Raw genomic sequence first — 22,817 nt, 5'->3', positions numbered from 1 at the left:
GGTTTTCTAAGGTTCACTAATTTCCTGACAGGGCACGTTTCCCTACTTTCAGTAAGTAATGCAGCTAGGGAATGTTCTGAGGGCAGGTAATGCTTTTGTAATGTCGCGAAAGTAAACTGATCGAGCAGGAAACTCTCGGCAAAAAACGCGCAGGAGCCGGAACATGGTGTTTTATACAAGAAAGGCCGGCGGTGAGTAGTCCCAGCCTCAACAGTATTTAATCACATAGCAATATCTTCGTGGCGTTGCGTGAAAGTGAACCGGCTTCTCGCAACCGACAAAAGCGCCTTCTCGTTCTTCACTGAAGGAGCAGCCTAGCAAATCGAGTGCATGTTCACTTTGTCCACTTCACTTCATAGCATGTTGATACCGCCGAAAGCAACGAAGTGGATGGCATGAATTAATTACTACTGTGCGTCGCAGCAACTTACACTTGTTTATCCTTAACTGGAGGCTATCGGTGCTAGCGAGTGGGCTCGATGTGGCCTAAGCGACATTGAGTATCATGGTGGCACGGAAAGGTAGGTCTGAGGGTTATGTGGTACAGCAGTCATTCGTCGCGTTGTCACTAAAAGTTCGAATTTTTCTGCAACATCGACTTCCCTCACGAACGCGACTCAGACGATCTCAGATATCACAACACGGCGGCGGATAAGCGTCTGCCACACCGTTTTGCTAGAACGTACAAGTTCGACGTGAGCAGTACGGTTGTCCGTTGGCGTGCTTTCAGCAGCGGGATTATATGGCGCGTTGCGGTGGCTCGATTCAGTGTTGGTGTTTTTTTTTTAACATAGTGGCCAGGTTGCCAGGTGGCGACCCAAAATCATACATTTTTGCAGAAAAAGTCGTTAAGGGACAATGACGATGATGGCTTACTCGACCTGAATTTTATATTTCTTTATAATTCTTTGTGGACGCCTTCCTCGTTATTTTCAAGTTTGAGTTTTGATGTACCTCGCATAGTGGCAAGTCAACGAACGGAATGGGAGCCCTCGTGTTTCTAAAACGGTATCAGATGTTGCAATTGTATTTGACCAGAAAACGGGTTTTGACGCACCCTGACTGCTAACTAATACGCTGTCTGATATGTCTTTAGAAGTAGCGACCGAATGAAAGCGTATATCCGCATCCGCATAAAATGAACGTGAAGCACAATTTAATGGATGTTCACGCTACATAAAGGTCACAGAAAAGTCACTGAAACTTCAAAAAGGCAATGTTGCCGCTAAGGTGACTAAAAACTCGCTAAATTTAGCGACCTCCTTGCTAAGACACCGACACTGGCTCGATTAGCCTCGTGTGGACGCCCGGTCCTGGGTCCTTGAAAGCACGCACGGTCATCACAGTAAGGTCCAGAAGCACCGGCATTGTCCGCGCTCTCGAGGCCTGTTGGCACCACAAGTCTGAAGCCTCGACAGATGTTCACAAGTGCAAAACCATGTCCTTGAGCGACGAGAACCTCTGCAGCGTCCGCGACACATGCTGCGGTTGCTGCAATTCTTTGGCAGTCCTCGGCGACTCCATGCCCAGCAGCTCCGAGAGGAAGCGCACTTTGCGGTCACATTCGTCGAACGATTGCCTCCGCCGCGCCGCCTCGCGGCCGATCACCAAAGTGCGCAGCAGCGAGCAGAGCGACTGTGCCGGCCCGTCGCACACCACGTAAAAGAGCAGCGCGCCTGCGTAGCTCAGAACCGTGTTGGCCACGAAGTCCCGAATCTGGAAAGAAAATGAGTCATTCCGGCGGAAAGATTATATTGGGGCGCACGTACTCAACGCACCGTCCATAGAGGCGCCACTTATGGCCTCCTAGAGGGCGCTTTCGAAAGTACAGTCGATTGGAGGATTGGTGGAAGAAAAGTAGGGAAACGACAAAAGACGGAGACGTACAAAAGCACAGTTCGCAGTAGGAGATTAGAAAATTTGGGCGTGGTAGTTCGTAGTGTTTCTTTTTCTTTTTTCATTGTTTAACCTAGTAGGACATTAGGCAGTATAAGAGCAAGAGCTTGGTGGCACAACCCACCGCCCCGTTCCAAAGGGTCGCTCATAACATCCATCCATCCATCGGGGTGCAGTAACCGACGACAACACTTTGCAGCAAGTATGTCTGAAGTTCGCGGCTGCGATTACCCCGTTTGCTTTCGGATGCCAGCCCACTGCTTAAACGGTGACAGCTGCAGGAAAGGCGCGGACCTCTACGAGAGTGGATGTTTAGACGATGTTACGAGCCAGATGCGTGCTGCAGGCAAGCCCAATAAAGGACAGTTATTAGAAGTGCAAATCGAGTTGACTAGTCCCTTCGTCTTGTTGTCTAATGCGCTGTCTGAACAGATTTTTTTTTCATTCTACCTATCCAAACACGCATGGGTGAATAAAAGCGCGAGTTAGCAATGCACCATTGATGCCATTCCGCTGCGCATGTCGAAGAACTGTCCTTCCTGCTACAGTTCTCGCAATATGAAATTCCCTGAGTGACTGGCTTGGAAACGTACAACGTGAAAGTGCCACCAATTCCTGAGCCTATATTTTTCGTTTCTAGGGAAGAGAGAAACCACAGGATACATTTAAAGGTGGAGCAGCGCTGGCCAAGCCAGATGGGCGCTGGCGGCAAGGCCGGGTTTAGTCCTTTGCGGCGTAGGCATTGCCACTCCTACGCCGCAAAAGATAATGAAAAAAATAATTCAGCTGAGTACAAAATGCACACGCAGAAATGCACTCAGTTCCGAAACAGACAAAGTGCTTTGCGTTATGAGCCTGCACACACAGCATCAAGGTGTAATGACTCCACAAATATGACACGAATTTTTCAGCGAAAGTCAAACAGCAGTACCGTATATGCAGCAGCCAACATCAATCTTCATCGTGAGCTACGTATTTCCTAATGCATTTCCCAAGAAACCACAGTATCGAAGGTGTCTAGGGCAAAGCAATAAAATTGTTGAAGGAGCAGTTGCCTCTTATCATTTTGAAAAACTACAGCGTGATTTAGGCCCCTTACAAAGGAGGTGAGGCGAAGACTTCGTACTTAAATATATCAACAGGAGTTCTGCATGCAACAACTAGCAACAGTTCAAGATGCGCGAGGTCCCGCATCAAATGCACCCAAGAACATAAATCGCGTAAGAGTTGCCACGACGATTTACCGCGCCTCATGAAAACAACAAATTCAGTCCTTGCAAGCCTTCAGCAGCTCTAACACACAGTCTCGTACAGTCGGACTAGAGCAACACAGAAAAGAAGCTGCAAACGGTAGAAGCGGTAAGGGGCAATCAGAACCTAAGCGAAATATTCGTCCTGTCCATACCGTTTCTTTCCGCACTTATTCCGCTCAAAGATACAACGAAACGAAATGCGTTTAACCTGCATGCGACACTGCGCACAAACCGAACCAAAACATGGCTAGGCCATGAACGGCTTCGTCACGTATTCGTATAAACATGATCGAGTGCAACAAACACCGAGGTGACAAAAGAAAGCCTGAGAACAAGAAATGTACCGGCGGCGATACATTGCTGCAGTTTGCACACCGCTAATGAAGCCTCGCTGATAATTGTTAGAGCCGTGTCGCCTACAAGTTTTTATCTGTATTTGGCCACCTTACTGCGCAAGAACTGTTCTTCAACATGCCTTGAAGTTTGGCCACCACACATATGCCACGGATGTGGCTTATTTCACTTCAAAAATGTAGATCAAACAGAGAGGCACGAACAACGACGCAGAAAATAACGGCGGATGGCTCCCTCCTTTCCCGAGTGCACTTAGCAAGGCCGCCACCAGTGGCGCGTCCATCGGCACGCACTACGGATATACACTGCAAAATACACGTCACTGTTAAAAGCTAACTGCAGCTTTATTTCACTTTGACCAAACTGTTAATAAATGGGTAGACAACATCATGGTGAAGCTATCTTAGCAAAGCTGCAAGGCTGAGAGTTGCCTAATTATACTATTAGCACCTCAGTAGAGGATGCACGCACTTCGTAGTTAGTTCCGCATGTCGCCAATCTCAGCACCTCGCCTCAGAGATTTTCAGCGCGCAGAGCGTGCCGCTATATCACATAGATCGTGTCGAGGAGCCGCGGTGGGACGTTGGTTCTGAACGTTCTGAGTCCTGGGCCACACTCAGCGAGCGGTAATGGGGGTGTTTCTCTTTCAGTTTCAGTGCCAAAGAACGTCCCTTTAGACAGTTCTTGTCGTACCACATCCACTCGTATTTCAAACGTAAAATTTTCCATGGAGGCTGCTACATACCTACATTTTCTGGAACTACACCATCTGTCTACACGATCCGCGATTTCGTCACAGTTGGTATTCAATGGTAAAATGCCACACAGTACACAACGTGTGTATAGCCGCCGTTATTTCTCGGCACTTACAAGAAAGGCTTGAGCGTTCTCAAGATTGTTGCGTGCAGAGAGCACGCCGTGCATGACGATCATCCAGGAGCAGAGGTAGGCGCCCAGCGAGAGCCTTCCCAATGCAGCAACGGTGCGGGAGCCAAGAACGTCGCGGACCAGTCCTGAATAAAGCGGATCCGCGTAAGCAGGCTTGAAATTGTAACTGGAAAAAGTTACAGTGCCCACAACAGAGATCGTACACGTACATACTGCCTCTGTGTGCGAACAATATATATCAAGACATCCTTACGGTATTCTTGTTCATCAGCTCTGGGTATAATGCCATTTGGGCATTTTCTTGCAAGGCACCAAAAGAAAAGGCGGATTACATATTAACTTTAATCTCGGCCGTATGTACATTTGTACTATCAGAAAAAAATTCAAGCCGAAAAAATTCAAGATCCAGTGCGTTGTTAGGCTATCAGGTTCAGCTGTATTTGTAAGAGTGGCTTAATTTAGTCTCATGAACGTACATTTGGGACTACTACAAGCTTAGAAACCGGCTACACAGCGATTACAGGGCGCGCCTTTTAATTAAATGACGAATGACATGCGTTTCGATCAATTATTTTCTGTCCGCAGTTCAACTCATGACGATAGTATATTTAAGAGGTGATGAGGAATATTGCTCAACAGCAGTAGGCTGCCCAGGTTGCCCACACAGGCTGCCCCGCAAATCCCCAACCTCACACCCGAGCAGTCCAAGGCAGTGCTGACCAGCTCAAAGCCTCGTTTCCATTTACCATTTACCGAGCTACCATTTTCTATTTCGCGGCTCCTCGCGAGATTCTTATTCAGTTTATTCCTCAAATTACATTGTTATACTCAAAAGTTTCGATTGCACATTCGCGAAATGCAGTGATTCTACATTTTCCGTTTCAAGGAGAATGGTAAGGCGTCGCCAGCGACTCGATGATGTCTGGAGTACGTGCTTTAACCAATTGCTTTTCGAAACGTTTTATCGGAGGATATATTCAACCCGCGTATAAAATTAGTGCGTGGTGGGAGCGGTTCGTGATGCGTCGCATAGCATGCGTACCGGATTTCCAGGTTGTGGCAGCCCACAGCACGTAGGCGATGACCACGCACCAGACCAGCCGAAGGCCCACGATGAACAGCACCGAGGCCGCTGCCGTCGGCACGGGAACCCAGGATGTCCAGAGGCACGGATAGAGGGCGCCCCAGACCAGTGCGGTGGCCGAGAGGAGCCAGAAGACGCCACGCGCGCACTGCGTCATGATATGTTCGTTCACATCATTCGTGGTCGACCAATTCTAAGGAAATTAGGGCAGATTTTAGGCAATAACTAAAGTCGCCATCGCTCAAGCCTTTCTGCGCTGGCTGCCTTATCGATGAACAGACAACGAGTGCAATTCGCAACCTTGCTCGAGGAACTCCGTCAGTAAACCTGCTACATCTTCATAGATGTGCACACGAAGGCGCAATACACTCAGCATTTCGCACGCGATTCACCAGCTTAATCGATATTGACGGTGAGCACGCGAACCAGGTACTGTATTCCGGAAGAATAACTTTAGAGGTTACGATCACTTAGGCGACACTTCGCGTGACTCGAGATCGGATGCGTCGAGAGAAGGATAAAACGTTCTATTTGCTCAGTGAATTATTGAGCCGTGGACCTCAGTCCACGCATCTCTCAGTGCGCTTGATGGCGAATAATATGTACGCTGCCAAGTATTCTTGCTGACGGAGTATAGTGGCCGCAACTCTCAAACCAGGGTTGGGACGTAGTGTTAGAGAGGTGGTAGAGGCTAACAGAGTAGGTACAAAGTGACACGTCCACAAAGATAGCTGTTAAGGTAGTCGTATCAGTGAATGTGCACTAAGGGGGCAGTCGAAGATATGGCTGAAAGCGTTTCTGCCTCTATGCGAAAATAGCCAGTTTGGCGTAATGTCAGGCACGCTGTCGGCCTGGGACGCAGATGCCGTCCGGTGTCGATTCACATGAAATCTTGAAGAGTGGTTGCATCATCGAAAGTGATCGCTCGAAAATTCCGCCCCTACTTTCCCGGCCGTAATAGCTCGACACATATGCCCGGTTGTATAAGTATTTCGCGTGCTAGCTTATTGCCACATTTTCCCCTGTGAGGGTTAAATGCGCACTTCGCGTGGTCTAATTGCTTGGAAAGAAATTCGCTGATGCCACTGCTATACTACTCACGGCTGTGCACTCGCCACAATGTATGCAGACTTAAGAGGAAGCTTTAGCTCGTGCCCAACTCCGACGCGGTCTATTCAAATACATGTAAAACGCAAAAACGTTTTTCTGAGATAACCCCTCGATCAACTTTAATGAAATTTGATGCGTTTGAGAGAGAACGTTAAATTTTAGTGACTATTGGAAGAACGCTCGCCTTCGTCTATAGCGTTGGCCGCCAATGTTTCAAGGAAAACATTAAGCTTACGCAAGCTGCAGTTGCCGGGAAGCGTGAGAAGCAATCAGGGATGCTTGAATGCTATCGTGTTACACTCTTAAAGGTGAAGCTCGAGCGTTCTCTCTCTCTCTCTCCCCCCCCCCCCCCCAATACTTTACCGTTGCTTTGCTTCCAAAATTTTTCGCATGCGAACGAAAGCCGTTATGAACCTTTACGAATCATTATATATTTTTTTTTGTTCCGGAGCCGAACCGGAACGGAACGTTTTTCAAAGGAACGAAACTAAAACCGGAACGAGAAACATTTCGCTCTGACACCCTGGTTCAAAGCGCGTGTATGTGACATGCGCCGGATCGTGTTTTTCGAAATACAAGCTGTCGTCTTGCTTAGCAACATGCCTAATCATTTATTCACAATTTCTTTTTTCCGCGCTTTGTAGCTGTTAAACAAAAGGAGAAGCATAGGCGACGACGTCTCACCTTAGAAATGCTCACTCTGCACACCCTGGTTATCCAGTTGTTGAAGAGGACGCCGATGATGAATGCCGGAGCGTGTAGGAATGGCAGGTACACAACTTCGCTAAGCGTCCTCGCGTATTCCCTGCAACATGCAAGAGAGCAAGAACACGTCGAGCAAAGTCAGGCACTACATACGCGGTACGTCAGCGATGCTAGTTGGCAGTGTTCTCGTGGGCACGTCGACGATCACGCTCGCATTTCTTGCGATAGTACACGCGGTCCGATGCTGATAGACGGAAGGTTATTTAGAAACAGTTTAATGACGTTATACTGCCGGCCACCCATTATCAGACAAATGTTAACTACGTAGGAAACCGATTATTCACAGAGCAGAGCCGCTATATGAAACAGTGATTAGGTATAAAGAATGTGATAAGACGGTCTACGATCACGCGGAGATCCGGCGATTATCGCTGCACAGAATCAGAGTGCACATTGCACGGATTAGCGAATTAAGTACTTAAATGCAATTTTTAATTACGAGGCTTCATAATTTGTTGCGAAAACTCGCCGTGAATTCGTAGTGGCTTTTGAGTGGCGCTGCTAAGCACGAGGTCGCGGCATCACATCTCGGATGCGATGAGGGCGAAAAGCGAAAGCGCTCGTGCACCTGCAATGGGTGCACATTGAGGAACCCCAGGTTGTAGAAATTGATCCGCAGTCCCCCACTACGGCGTGCCTCAAGATCTGGTCGTTGTTTGGGCACGTATAAAAACCCAGGAAGTTAATTAAATAATTGTTCACATTGTTATAGGAAAGCGGAACTAAACAAATCCGCATACATTCCTCCCTGTGAAAGTGGATGTACAGTGAAGCTGTTGCCGACATTAGACAAGCACCACCACCGCAAGCTACATATGCTTACGTCACGCACGCACACACACGTGCGTGCATGGAGGTGCAGCATGCTTTCGCATTCTTGGTGCGTTATTGAACTAAGTGACTTTCTCAAAGAAAAATGCGTGAGAAAATTCGTGCAGTACGATTTACACAAAACCTGCAGACATTATAGCATCAGATTGTATTTCTAATATACTAGAAAACATAATTCTGTTACGTGGAAACTCGAAAACAAGGCTTTCCAGCTGCCGTTCAATTGTTCTTGTGCGAGCACATCGTACGCGGACGCGAAACATCCCGACCAATGCTCCATCTCACAAGCTGGTTGCATCACTGCCGAAGGTACGAGGCGTACACGCGCAATATCCTTGCGCACCGGTATGCTGTTCATAGGCGCAACTGGCTGATTATTGGCTACAATAGAGAGTTTTATTTTTGCTTGCTACCTGACACGGTACAACCATGCATGACATGTTAGGACCTTTGCGCATGCACGTCGTATACCGAGAAAAACTGTGGCAGTTACCGCCGGTAACCGTAACAGCCACCCTAACCATGGCAACATGGCAGCGCCCACACAGCGCCGACCACCCGCTTCGATCCGAATTTGCGCTTGTTTCTGCATCTCCGTCCTGTCAGCAAGAAACAAGCGGCACAGCCCGTCATCACTAAGTCTCATCTCAAGCTGAGCTCAAATCGTTAGGTATCGTTTGTCGTAATTATTGAACGCGGCTCTTCGTTTTGACGCTGACAGGACTACAAATACGGCAGCGAACCGTAAAACTGGTTTGAGTCTTAGCACATGGCGCCACAGCATTAGCATTGGTGATGCGTTGACGATGCGAAGCGCTATAAAAGCCTAATTGTTCACTGCATCATTAATTTACTACTCCAACCTAGCGTGCTACGTGATGACGGCAGAGAGCAAACGCCAACTAGACGCCGAAAAGACGCTGTAGTGCAGATGAACATTTGTAAGGGCATTCGCCCGTACTACTTGTTAAGGAGGCTGCGAGGTAACTGCGGGGAAACTGTATAGGTAAAGCCAAGCCCTGCTGTCGCATACATGTAAGCGCAGCTTATGGTTACGGCATCAAAACATTTATTGCGTCAATTCACCAACCATGAAGCGTGTAACAGTATGACAAGCAGACGCTGAGCAGAAGACGCGACGCGGATGAGCGCATCTCGAAGGATATTCGGTTATTTTATTGGCTAAGATTTCGTGTAGCTTCCACAGTGCTGCAATCAGCTTGTGAGATGGAGTATAGAGACTAACAACTTGGCTTTTAAAAATATATTATTATTCAAAGGTATCAATATCAACCACATTGCACGTGTTTTTAAAGCACACTGTGCAGCTGACTAATAAAAGTCTTGCAACGTTTCTTCTACTCGTTTTAGTAGACATTCACATTACGTCATTAATATTCATCCGCTTAAGACGCTTTCTCTTAAGGTATGCAGTTGCAATGAATCTGTGGATCAGCGGCGATCGAATATAAAGTATACAGGCTGACCGTTTAAGGCGTAGTAGCTTATCGTATCACTTCAGACCAATGGATACTAAAGACACCGTCCTGGTTTATTGCGTGGCGGACGCCACTTCGCGTCGGAAAGTATGTCCTGCAAATTTCGGAAATTGTGATCGATGCGGAAGCCAAGCGATCCGGCACATGTTGCAGCGTGTGCGACAGTGTTTATGTCAAAGGGAAGGGGGAATGCACTGAGGTCCAGAAAACTTTGTTCACTTCCATGCCATGGACATTTAACGCGGCACACAAAGCTGCTTGATTTCATGGTCACATCTATGATTTTATAGGCCACAACAGGCCACCGCGTCAACTCGGCGTTGTTCTTCTGTGCCTTTTAGCGGTACCCTTCGACTTCGCATAGCCGACTCCACATCTCTAATGGTTTGTCGCGTCAAGCTGCAGGGTGAAACGACTTTATTTACCCCCTAAAGATGAAGAACTGAAACGATACCTGCTGTGGATGGCCACGGGAGGCTGGTATCCTCTGACGACCACTGCGGCAGACACTGCTGCAAGTGCGGCGATGCCGATGAAAGCGAGAAGGATGCACGATGTTCTCTTGAACCTGCGAAGTCACGTAGTAGGAGGAAACATTAGCTTGTTTGTTACGAGCTGGACTGGTGTAGGGTTAGTTTATGCCGAAGCTCGTTGCAGCGCTAGCGCTAGATCGCGTGGTGGTCCAACTCATGGCCTGAACAACGTAAATGTGCTTACGGTTGAAGTCAGCACGAGTGCTTTAGAAGTAATTTAGAATATGCTTGTCACAAGCAAAATATTTCGTATGCTTTAACTTGCGCCCTTCCAGGAGTAAATTCCTTCTAAAAATGATTTCATTCAATCTCTATGTTAGGTTTACTGAAGCAGTTGGCACACGCGATTGAATTCTCGTTGAATACCCTGCATGCAGTGGCCAGACGAACTTAAAAAATTGTGATAACTGGATACTATAGCTCAAACGAGGAAAAACAGCATGAATCGAATTTTGCGAGCGCGTAAAATTTTTTCGTAAAGTCAGCAGGCCAGAACACGTTTACAGCATCTCTAAAAATTATCCCTCTCGTATGAACAAATATACTTCCATATTTTTATCTTTTTTTACATTCCGCGTTGCGAAAGCGGACGGTATAATATTCCTCGTGCAGAACCTACCTTTCGCTTAGCTAGCAAATTACTGGAAAGCGCATTTATTTCGTTTAATTTCACAGTATCTGCCCGACATGGTGTAAATACCAGGTTCACAGGTCTTTCGGTTTAGCGCATTTGCACATTTCATTTAAGTAGCAGCTTGAAGTATATATACGTAAGATGTATTATATACCTCGCGTCTTGCTGGTCTTAGCACGTTCTGCCCAGAACAGAGCATGAAGTTTTCCTAATTTTACTTCACCTAGCTCACGTATTTCGTTCTGGATGTTCAAAATAAAATTATAAGCTGACCGGCGTTCTTATTTAAATATCTTCTAAATAAGCTCATGCGCTTACTTCTTTTTTTAAACAAGTTTTTACAAGATTGCATTTCTTGGATCGGAATGTTAAAGAAAATGCTTAGAACAGCTGCTTGCCTGTTTTTTTTTCGGGCCTTCAAGTCGGCAACAGCTCGCTTCTCTGAGTGCAAGATGCGAACACAATGGCGATTCTTTTTTTTCTGGGTGAACTGCGGATTCAAAGATTCGAAGGGTGGTGTTGCGATATGGCTGGAAATGTTGACAAATAAAATGAACCCTGGGGTTTTACGGGCCAAAACCGCGATTTCATGTCATGCCTATGTACACAATGCCACGTGCTCAGTGACCCAAGTTCGCCCTATGGTTGGTTACGAACCATGTTCCCTCAGCACAGCTGCCCGATGCGCTACCCATTCGACCATGGAATTACCAGCGACCCACGTACGCCGAAAAACGTTTATACGCATGCAAAATAGCCTTCAGAAAGTGCGCGAAGTACTCTAAGAATGCTGCTAACACATTAATAGTTCTGATATAAATTAACCGCAAAAGTAAATTTTTGCAACGCAATGTGAATAGCGAAACCCATATTGGTGCGAAAGCACTATATGGCTCATGATGGAGGCGGGAAATCCGGCGCAGTTGTCGGCGTCGACGTGACAACCGATGGTCTAAAAGGTCATCGAACCCTCGACCTTTGGTCGGATTCGAACCCACGACCTTCGGTGTTAATTAAGGCGAAATAATCAATGCAGAGTTAATTAGGGTACTCGATCCCGCGACGATTGGGGAGAGTCAAACCCACGACCCTTGGTGTTAAATAAGGCGGAGTCTATTAAGGCGACGTTTATTAAGATACAGTTAATTGAGGCACTCGACCCCACGACCTTTGGTGTTAAGTTGACGTTAATTAAGATACAGGTAATTAAGGCACTCGACCCCATGACCTTTGGTGGGAGTCGAACTCACGACCATTGCTATTAATTAGGGCAACGTTAATTAGGATACAGTAAATTAAGGCACTCGACCCCACGGCCTTGCTTTGTGAGCATCTTGTGACGAACACGGTTAGTCACGTCGCGGCGCTTCTGCTGACGTGGCCTCGAGTCATGTGACTCCTCCAGTGGCGCCACCGGACGTCGCTGCGCTTCCGCAGAGTTATAATGAACACACATCTACCGCCGATGGCACCAAATTTTAATGCGTTAGCATTCTGAAGGTATGTCATGTAATTTCCGTTGGCTATGAATCTATGCATGTTTGTACGCAACCGTTTTCCCGCCTACCTGTGTTACAAGGTGGTCAGTAGTCGAAGTGCAGGTGTATCAGGCTGCAGTGCTGAGGCAACAGGGTTCGAGGCGAATCATCGTACCAACTTGGTAGACTGCCATGTGTACATACGTGTCCCTCCTCAACGAACGTCACGCCGACATGGGTCGCTAGCCTCTGGGGCTGAGTAGGTGCCGCTGTTCGAAGGAACTCTTTGACGCCGACGGTGCAGTACTGGGTATGTGCCACTCAGTCCGCGTGTTTAAAATGAACCTCGCTCATGCGAACTTGGGCCACTGGTTATGTGCCAGTAGGGTTGCATCACACTCCAGCGAACGTCTTTGACGCCAACTTGCGGAACGAGGTATGTGCGTAATGCTGGGAATGTGTCGCTATACAATGACGAGAAAGGTTCCTTAAATTTCTCCGATGCTCAGCGAGCGAACCCACTTAACAAGGGTTCCTCAAGGACAGCAACCCGATGCATTAGCAGGCTGCTCCACAAATGCACTATGTATGTGCCTCTTTTCAGAGAGGGACAGAAGTGGTTCTTGTGCGGAAAGGAGAACGCCTTTCACCCCAACGCTTTAGTGAGCTACGGTATGAATGAACTGGGTATATTCCACTATTCAATAGAAACTCTCGCTAACTTGAGTCACTGAGTACGGGCCACTGAATGCGCGAAAAGCGAGGGAACAATTCTCAGCGGTCGCAGACACTGGTACGCCGCGCTTCTCGGCTGAGACCGTGAGCGGACAGGCGTGCTTCTCGGCAGTGCCATCAGATGGCGCAGCGTGTCCACATAGAATAAATTTACTGTGCATGCTACCAAAGGTAGTAAGGTAGTAGAGTTGCGCGTAGGTCCGCCATATTTCGCGCTTAAGCGTCCATACTATGCGGGAAAGCCATTCTTCCTGACTGCAGCAGAAGACATCAGGCCAGAGGTGACGGTGCATTCTTGTTCGTTTCCCGTCATTGCCCATAGCAGCACAATCGTTTCAAATTTAAAATAAGAAATATTGGGTGAAGAACGATTCCCCATGAAATAAGCGCTACAAGTAGGCTGTTGTTTGTACTTGATCAATAACCAAACGACGAGAATTATATCGAGGCAGATCGCGCGCAATAGACTCCGGAAAAGCTGCTAACATTTATACTGCGCTGTTCGGACAAATATATTATGCTGCCATGCTAGTTCTGTTGGGTGCATCTTTGCATATTGACGCGCGCTAGTTCTTGCTGGATTTTGGTGTCCATTTTTAATCGTGTAACGATTCTTGCAAAGATGTCGCTTGGCGCAAGGCGTTCGTACATGCGTCGAAACTGTCCAGAAATTTGTTGCCCAGTATACATCGAATCGATTCTAATCAGATTGTGTGCGTGACGCGAATGGTGGCGTACACTCTGAAACGCACTGGAATGTACGAATCGCGTATAAATAGGCAACGCAATTTTCCCGGAGGTCAGATTTTGACCACCGCCGACTATGCTCGCCGCGCTTTTAACACTTGTTTTTGTGACATAGATTTGCAACATGAAGTTTTATGGGTGTCATACGGCACACTTTTGATCGCAATTGGCTCCTTTGTGCAAGCTGCAGAAATACAGGTGTTGCATCGCAACAGGTACGCAACACCGATGGACAAAGCAGCTTCAAAAACATAAACAATCCCGCTTCACTACCAGCCATAGAGTTTCCTACAATTACTAGGGCAACTCTGGCGCTGCGATCATTACATGGGAATGATGGGTGATACGTGGATTTGTCCGATCATCTTGCTGGGGCTTGAGACGTTGCTGTAGCTTCATTTATTGCGCTTTATCTGGGCCTAAATTGGCGTAAACTTCAAAGCAATAAGACTTTGAAAGCACGCCTAATCGCTGCTAATTACAGTGATTTTGCTTTTCAATGCGTCCGCGGCGTAATGATTTCAATATCGGGCTTCTGTGCTAGTTGTCCTGTGTACGAATCCAGCCGTCGGACAATTATAGTAGTCTTTATTTTATTAATTATAACGCAGTGCTTTCTTAAATAAATCATCCCTTTGTAAAGTGACGAAGCCATATTAGGCCAGAAGGACGAAGCCTAGGCAAATCTATGCGCTTCGTATCATTTCCATGCTAGCTGAACTGCTCTGCTTGCAGCTCTGGTAGACACTAGCGCCACAGTCCCTTTCAATTATTGTATGAAATTCTGTGCAGCCAGCTGACCGCAGTGCGAGATGGTGGTGCGGCCAGGCTCAGCGGCTCGCCGGCACACGTGACAAACGACAGCTCCCGACTGCGCATTGGCGGCGCGGCCAGTTCCAGTGTCAGCGGCCAAGCCATGAAGTTGGCTTTCCTGCAAGAACTTGCTTTTTCTGTAGGGACCTACGTTTGGCGAATGGCGGCGCGAGCAGCGAATTCAATTGGACGCGAAAGTGTGGCTCACTAAAGGGAACCTGTGAAGAATAACTCTACGAGAGAAGCGCGGGAGAGGACCCGGGTTGCCGCATGACGCATTTCTCGCCGTTCGCACGCACCCGCGCTTCGTGCGTTTCGGAGGCCGCGGGCAGTCTTCGCGCCGGTCGCGCTAGATGGCGCAGAGTGCTCTTAGGGAAGCGCAAAAGAGGAGCCCCGTTGCAGTACACGCCTCACACATAACTAGTTTCGACGGTGGCAATGCGTTGTGTCGCTATATTGATTGAAAGGCTAACGCATTATCGTCGACAGTCATCGTGAGATCAGTTCTGCCGCAATCTTTCTTTTTTTAAATTCGCAGCCTAGGCGTGCAGGGCGGAATCAAGTGGTACAATCAACCTGCGCCTGTGAGGGCAATATAATATACAAAAGAAAATTGAACGTCGCTCGGTTGGGCTGAAGTGATCACAAAATTTTCTGATAGCGCGATTGTCTTTAGACTTTGTTCCCGGATGTACATAAAGCAAGTGCAGCGTCCAAAATAAAGTATAAGTGAAGCCTGACCAGTGTGTAGTGGACGAACCGGCAATCAAGGTAAGCCGATCATTTCGGACCGAGAAGCAAATTAGCCGTTCGAAACAAACGCACAGAAGCGGCAGGACTTGCCGATAAATAGTGCAAAACTTAATACATATTGTATGCAGGTTTTATAATGTGTGCCAAAAAGACTGGCGAAATGTGGCACACGCTTTTATAATCTACAAGCATAATGTGAAGTGCGCGACGCTCTGTAGAGTGTGCTTTGCACACGCCTGTTGTTTTAGAATTGAATACGGTAGCGCCTGTGCCATGCTTTCTTGAACAATGGCGGCACTGTCATTCTTTGATTACATATCTCGGCGTGAAAGTTTAGAGCTGTGTGTCTCACCTTCTTATGAGAACGACGATTCCGGAGAGGGCGACGAATATCTGCATCTCGCAGGATATGTACCACAGAGGATTGTAGCACTGCCATGATAGGGAAAGAGAGAATAAAGCGCCACACGTAAACTTCGAGCCGCAAAGAAAAAAAAAAGATACAGCAGCCACTGCCAAAATAATACACTACGGTCACTTAAACAAAGCCGCCAGATTTGACACACACACACACACACACACACACACACACACACACACACACACACACACACACACACACACACACACACACACACACACACACACACACACACACACACACACACACACACACACACACACACACACACACACACACACACACACACACACACACACACACACACACACACACACACACACACACACACACACACACACACACACACACACACACACACACACACACACACACACACACACACACACACACACACACACACACACACACACACACACACACACACACACACACACACACACACACACACACACACACACACACACACACACACACACACACACACACACACACACACACACACACACACACACACACACACACACACACACACACACACACACACACACACACACAAACACACACACACACACACACACACACACACACACACACACACACACACACACACACACACACACACACACACACACACACACACACACACACACACACACACACACACACACACACACACACACAAAAGTTCAAAAGTATAATAGCATAATAGCAGTAGTAATTGGCTGTTCTAGTATCCTAGTCGCGGGGAGGAAGTCGAGGAAAATTTCCCCTGGCGGCACCGCAACAGTCTGGGGCTACAACTGGAGGCGATCGCAGGAGCGCGTCTCACCTTGGCCGCCAGGCTTTTCCATAGGTGCACTTGCACGTGAACGATGAGTCAGGCGCGCCATCGCGACCGTGACTTTATTGTTGTGGCTCGTCAAACACCGCGCACAGATGTTTTTGTGGAATGCTCTGCTTGTAACGTGCCTGCAGTCGCTATCCACGTTAGCTGAGCCAAGTCGTTCGTTGGATCAAGTTGCCTCCGTTTTCTCGCGTTGCCACAAATGGCGTTACTGCCTGTCTCCCCATACGATTTGAAAAGAGCTCGCATATTTTTAATAATGGTGCGACATTAACATCGCTATGCCTAACAAGTTTTGCGTTCGCAACTTTGGGAAAAGTTACGAGCCAGGATGCAATGTACTCGTGGTCAGCTTTCCTGAGGATAATCATCTGTGCGAAAAGTGGTCGCGCTCTATGTACCACGAGAAGATTTCGCTCCTTCTCACTGCTACAATGTGAGCAATACCAAATACTTTTTAATCAGGGTTAGCCTACGCGATTTTTAGTATTGTGTTGTTCGCAGAGCATTCAATTGGTGCCTAAGAATGGCCTCTAGCGAGAGTATTATAGTGTGCCGTGCAGAAATCTCTTACGTGCCGGTAACATTCTTTGTAGGTTTGCGAGCATCACTTCGCACCTAAGGACATCATTTGGGAGACGTCTCACATTGCAACATTATCAAGCAAGCAAAAGTCTTACATCTAACAAGCAAGGCAACGACTTACTGCAACGTAGTGGCGATTGAGGAGGTGCTCTCGAATATCAAAGCCACCATACCGGTCTCGGTCTACGTGGCCGGGATACGCTGACTACGCTAATTTGAAGAACCTCAAATGCAAATAAAAGCAAAGAGGCACCGACAGTGAACAAAGAAATAAGCGTCGCCATTGCTGAAAGGTACTGTGATTTTATCAGAGCGCTGGACCGATGTGGGCTGGTACACCCTATGATGTCTATCGTCAGTGCTGTAGCTATAACTGCGCTGTTGTTGACGAGCTGTCAAAGATAGAAAACTTTCTAAATCTACCAATTCAGCGTCAGATAGTGACGTATATGACCTTAGAACTCCTAACCAGCGACGATTTATATGATTTTAACGCCTGTGATGATGGGCGCACAAGTGAAGTGGTTCTCAAACATGTGATGTGATGCTATATGAATGTACTGTTGAAAACAGTTCTTCGCGAAAAAAAGAAATAACTGTGGATGCCCCTGCTAAATCTAAGAAAGGTCGCAACGTTGAAAAAGTGCACCAATGTTAATACCGAAGAATGTAAGCAATAAAAAAGTCGCTGTTTCGCCCGACATACGAAGCATCGGTTGCGATAGCAAATTAGTAGACATTTATACGAAGCAAGTAAGGATACTAGCTTTATCGACCGTATAAATTTGGGAACATTCGCTTAGTAGTTGAATAACAAGCATTGTGTCAGCGCGCCATGCAAACATGAACACAGCACACTCGATGACCGCGGACGCTCGCTGTCAAAACGCTGGCGTGAGCGAGCATGGCAGCTGCAGCGAGCGAAGTGATCTTCGTGCTGTCAACACTTCAACGGAAACAGCGGCGAGAAAACAGCACGTACAAAGGTATGAGCCGCCTGCAGTTTACTTTCAAGACACGGCGCACGTGACCGCACCCCGCCGCGCGAAGTATGCAGTTGCTGGCGGAGTAGTTGTCCCCTCCCCTCCCTCCCGTGCTGCTTCCCCACTTTCCTCCGTTTCGCGTGCGATATTGAGCCGCGATCGTCAGTTCGTCTTGCGCCAGTCGCAAAATACGCGATTGCTGCCGGAGCCCAACGACCTCCCCATCTCGCTCGCTGACGATGACTATGCTGTCACGACAAGTGTATGACGAAAATGCATGGTGGCAACTGTATGACGAAGAATGTTTGACGACGAAGGCGAGAAGACAACGTTATGACGACGACCGAATAACGAAACTGCAATCACGATGATGAAACGACCACGACGGCATGATGATGACGGTATGACAACAAGTGTATGACGACGACTATTCGACGATAAAGTAATGACGACGATGACATGACAACAGGGCATAATCACAATCAGATGACGATAGCTTGATTACGATAGAAAGACGAAGAACTAATGACGTTGTTAAAGGACGAACGCGGTATGACAATGATGGCATGACGACTATGGGATGACGTTTATGAAGTGATGGCGTTTGTAAGACGACGGCATGAGGGCGATCTTGTGACGTTGAATGGGTGATGACGTACGGCGAGGGCATAACGAGAGTCCGGTAACAAAGTTGTAATGACGATGATAGAAAGACTCCGACGGCCTCACGACAACGATATCACAACGAATGCATGACAACCAGTGCATGACAAGCATGACACGCGAACCGTATGGGGACAATAGGATGACGACGAGGATATGATGATGGCTTGACGACGACTGTGTGACGAAGACCGTATGGTTATGGCGCCATGACGTCACGCCATGATGGCGATGGCCTGACGATAATCGGATGACAAAGCTCGAGTGATGTCGATGGAATGACTACGGTGGCCTCACGACAAAGGTACAACAACGCATGCCCAACGACTGTATGACGACGATGACATGACGAGTGTCGGATGACAAAGCTGGAGTGACGACGATGCAATGACCACGATGGCACCATGACCCGCGAGCAGATACCTAGTAACCTAAGCTATTAGTCAACTTGGGATACTGGGTTAGCGTAAAAGGCATGACGACAACGACACGACAAGAGTCGGGTGACGAGGCTGGTGTGAAGCCGTTCCAATGACGGCGACGGCATAAGAGTGACGGCATGACAACTTATGCATGACAATTAGTCTACGACGAGGATTGCGTGACGACGGCAACGTCCGGCGAAGAGCGCATGACGAAGCTGGACTGCCGACGATGCAAAGACCACGATGGCATCACTACCACGAGCACATTCCTAGAGCCCGTGTTAACGGGCTACTTGGACCACTTGGTCGATGTAAGAAGACAGACAGACAGACAGACAGACAGACAGACAGACAGACAGACAGACAGACAGACAGACAGACAGACAGACAGACAGACAGATTCAGGACGCCCTAAGTAGGCAGAGAATGCTAATCGCATTAAAAGAGAGAAAAGAATGCAGAGAAAGGCAGAGAGGTTAACCAGAGGTAGTTCCGGTTGGCTACCCTGCACGGGGGCAAGGGTTAAGGGGGATAAAAAGAGAAAGAGAGTGGAAGGGGGAGATAGAGGGAAAGAGAGACGAGCACGAACAAAGCGCGTACACTATAGAGCGGTAGACGGCGGCATTCTTAAGTTCTATCGTGAAGCCCCGTAGACGAAGTGCAATCCTACCACTTTCACGGTTGTTGAGTTAAATGGTTATGCCTCCTGTTTGTAACGGGATATCATTATGAATATTTATCCTTTATAATGCAGACCGGAGGACGGACCATTAGACAGTGCTGGGCACCATAAAGGAGCATCTGTGAAAACTACACGGATGCCGCTGCTAATTGAAATTGTTTATATGTGCGCCTTGGCTATTGTTATTTCGTGGTCCTTAAACTGCAATTTTCATCACAGCGCACTCAGGACAACTGGTACAGCGCCGGACTCTTAAATGCAAAAACGAAGTGTTTATAAGGGTCCACATACGCCACAACAATAAACACAAGAATTATGAGCTTTCGCGAGTGCGCAGTTTTTTAGTAGCAGCCATATTTGGTTCTGATGAAGCGAAGCGGCTCCGTGTAACATCATCTTTTGTTCTGGATTTCAGGGTGGGCTAAAAATACCGAGCGCACCAAAAATAAGCCTTTGGATTCCTTATCTATGAAGCGGTGTACCTCGTTGCCCTACACGTGTCAGCCTGGCAGAAACTAAGAGACCGCCGTCTTCTAACTCACGTGCTGCTCAAGGACGGAACTACGCACCAGCAGAGAAAGGCAAAAAAAAAAATACGATAGTGGCGTTTGAGATCGTGCTTGGACTCACGCTACGCTCATATTACCGCGAAGCTAAGTCGTAGAGTTACTTCGGAGGAAACTTAAATAACCCGCCGCCGTTGCTCAGTGGCTATGGTGTTAGGCTGCTGAGCACGAGGTCGCGGGATCGAATCCCGGCCACGGCGGCCGCATTTCGATGGGGGCGAAATGCGAAAACACCTGTGTACTTAGATTTAGGTGCACGTTAAAGAACCCCAAGTGGTCGAAATTTCCGGAGTCCTCCACTACGGCGTGCCTCATAATCAGAAAAAGTTTTGGCACGTAAAACCCCTAATAAAAAGAAAGAAACTTAAATAAATGAATGATACTTCCAAATAATCAGCGAGTGTTAATTAAATAGAATGCACACAAAACGCTGTATAGACGTATGCCCTAAATCTAGAGTGTGGTGGTTGCAATTACCCTTCGTATGAAGAGTATTTTCCCGAAGAGACAAGCACAGAAGAGTCCTCAAGGACCATGGTCAAAGGAGTCAGTGAGAGGTCAAAGTCTATCAACCACTGGTACGTAGCATCGATGTTTAGATATCCAGGTACACTATATATATATATATATATATATATATATATTGTACCCGGATATCTAAACATCGATACTACGTACCAGTGGTTGATATATGTCTATATATAAGTCATCTTACTGTACCCTAAGTGTCATGTGCAGTAGTGTAGATCTAAGTCGTGTTGTCATCACGCGTACTACCCTCGGAAAATAGGTACAGAGGCACGAAGAGATGTGTGTATGTATGTGTAAGCGGCTTCGTGCCTCTGTACCTATTTTCTGAGGGATGACAACCCGATTTAGATATACACTACTGCACATGAGACTTAGGGTACAGCAAGATGATTTTTGTGACAGAGTGTGAAGGGTTTTTGGCGCTTTGGCGAAATTCATCCCAAAGAAAGAAAATAATGAGGGACGAAACGCCAATAGTTATAACATATTATTCTAATGGTGAATTCAGACTTTGCATACCAAGCCCGACGACGTCTGCTATGCGCCGCATGCTTGTACACAGTATTGTGCACGATTTCTGCGAGGGATTAATAATCAAGCCAGACCTCACGGAGATTTCACGATTTCAGTGGGAGCTAATGGGAAAATAAATAAAATCCGAAGGAAAGGCAGGCAAGTTGCTAGATGCGCGCATGGGCGGAGAATTGAACAGATAGAAAGAAAGGAAAATCCAAGTAAAGATGGACGGGCGGGGGTACGCACAGATAGAGAAATGAAGAAACAGATGGACAGCGAACGGACGGACGGAACTGAACGGCAGTCAGACGGTGAAACAGTTGTCGCGAGAAGTCATCCGAGTTCTTTTGCTTGTGCTTATTGGCAGGGAGTTGATAAAGAAGAATAAAAAACAAAGTAAGCACTATTTTCGCGCACAGTTATGCAAGGTCCCAGCCACCCCAGTGAAGGTAAATCGCCTACGATTATAACGATGTAGGCACTCCAAGTCGCATAAGGGCGACCTTGACTGGTGCGTTGGCGATCGCTTTTGCATCTGGACGCAATTTGTAACACTGACACGAGGACGAGTGGGCGTCAGGCGTAGTATGTGTGTTACTGAGAGTATTCGGCTCGCCTGCGCGATTCTGAGGCATTTTCTTCCGAAAACTGGTCAAAAGTTTCAGCGATCATTTAAGGTTGTTTTGGAAAAACTGCAGAGGGATTTTTTTAGCACGAGAAACAGTACGAAGCTATTGAAGCTCCATTTACACTCGAATATCTACTGAATATCTACTGCTACAGTTAGAGAGTCCTTGTTCAGAGGCAAGCATGTATAGCACCATAGTGTGAGCCCTCTTATCGCTCATGCACGGCGCACCTGTGCATGAGTGATAATGTGATTCACCATGGTTAATTTTTATCGAGTTGTTTTGTTGTGCACAACGCGCCAGATGTACGTTGCTGAGTCTGCGATGGGATGTTTTGGCGAATATAGTACTTCTGATACTTGACTCCACTGGCGGATCCCAAGGGTATAGCGGTGAGTGGCTCGGTCTGCGATTGCACCATGCAGATGGCGATGCCTACAGACGATATCGCGCGTCCAACGAGCCTCCATTTCCTCCTCTACCTCGATCTGTGTACGCTCTGATGGGCCAATAATTAGCCCCATTTGCGATTTTAACGACAAGCGCTTCATAACGTGCAATATAAAGAGAGGAATTCGCTAACATCGTGAATATAT

The 22,817-nt window shown here is 47.4% G+C and overlaps 1 protein-coding gene across 1 annotated transcript in view; it reads right to left on the bottom strand.

The window, feature by feature from the left end:
* Positions 1–1,139: 1,139 nt before the first annotated feature.
* Positions 1,140–22,817, bottom strand: part of LOC126525223 (nose resistant to fluoxetine protein 6-like) — a 100,162-nt gene continuing 78,484 nt past the window's right edge. Inside the window, exons 10-15 of the mRNA XM_050173256.3 lie at positions 15,726–15,805; positions 10,135–10,248; positions 7,270–7,390; positions 5,434–5,623; positions 4,374–4,516; positions 1,140–1,716 (exon numbers count right to left, since the gene is read on the bottom strand). Coding sequence (XP_050029213.3) covers positions 1,423–1,716; positions 4,374–4,516; positions 5,434–5,623; positions 7,270–7,390; positions 10,135–10,248; positions 15,726–15,805 — 942 coding nt within the window. The 3' untranslated portion in view covers positions 1,140–1,422. The remainder of the gene's footprint in view (positions 1,717–4,373; positions 4,517–5,433; positions 5,624–7,269; positions 7,391–10,134; positions 10,249–15,725; positions 15,806–22,817) is intronic.

Source organism: Dermacentor andersoni, chromosome 3 (assembly GCF_023375885.2).
Source record: "Dermacentor andersoni chromosome 3, qqDerAnde1_hic_scaffold, whole genome shotgun sequence".
Lineage (NCBI taxonomy): Eukaryota > Metazoa > Arthropoda > Arachnida > Ixodida > Ixodidae > Dermacentor > Dermacentor andersoni.
The sequence above is the reverse complement of the archived record's forward strand: the minus strand, read 5'-3'. Positions and strand labels throughout refer to the sequence as shown.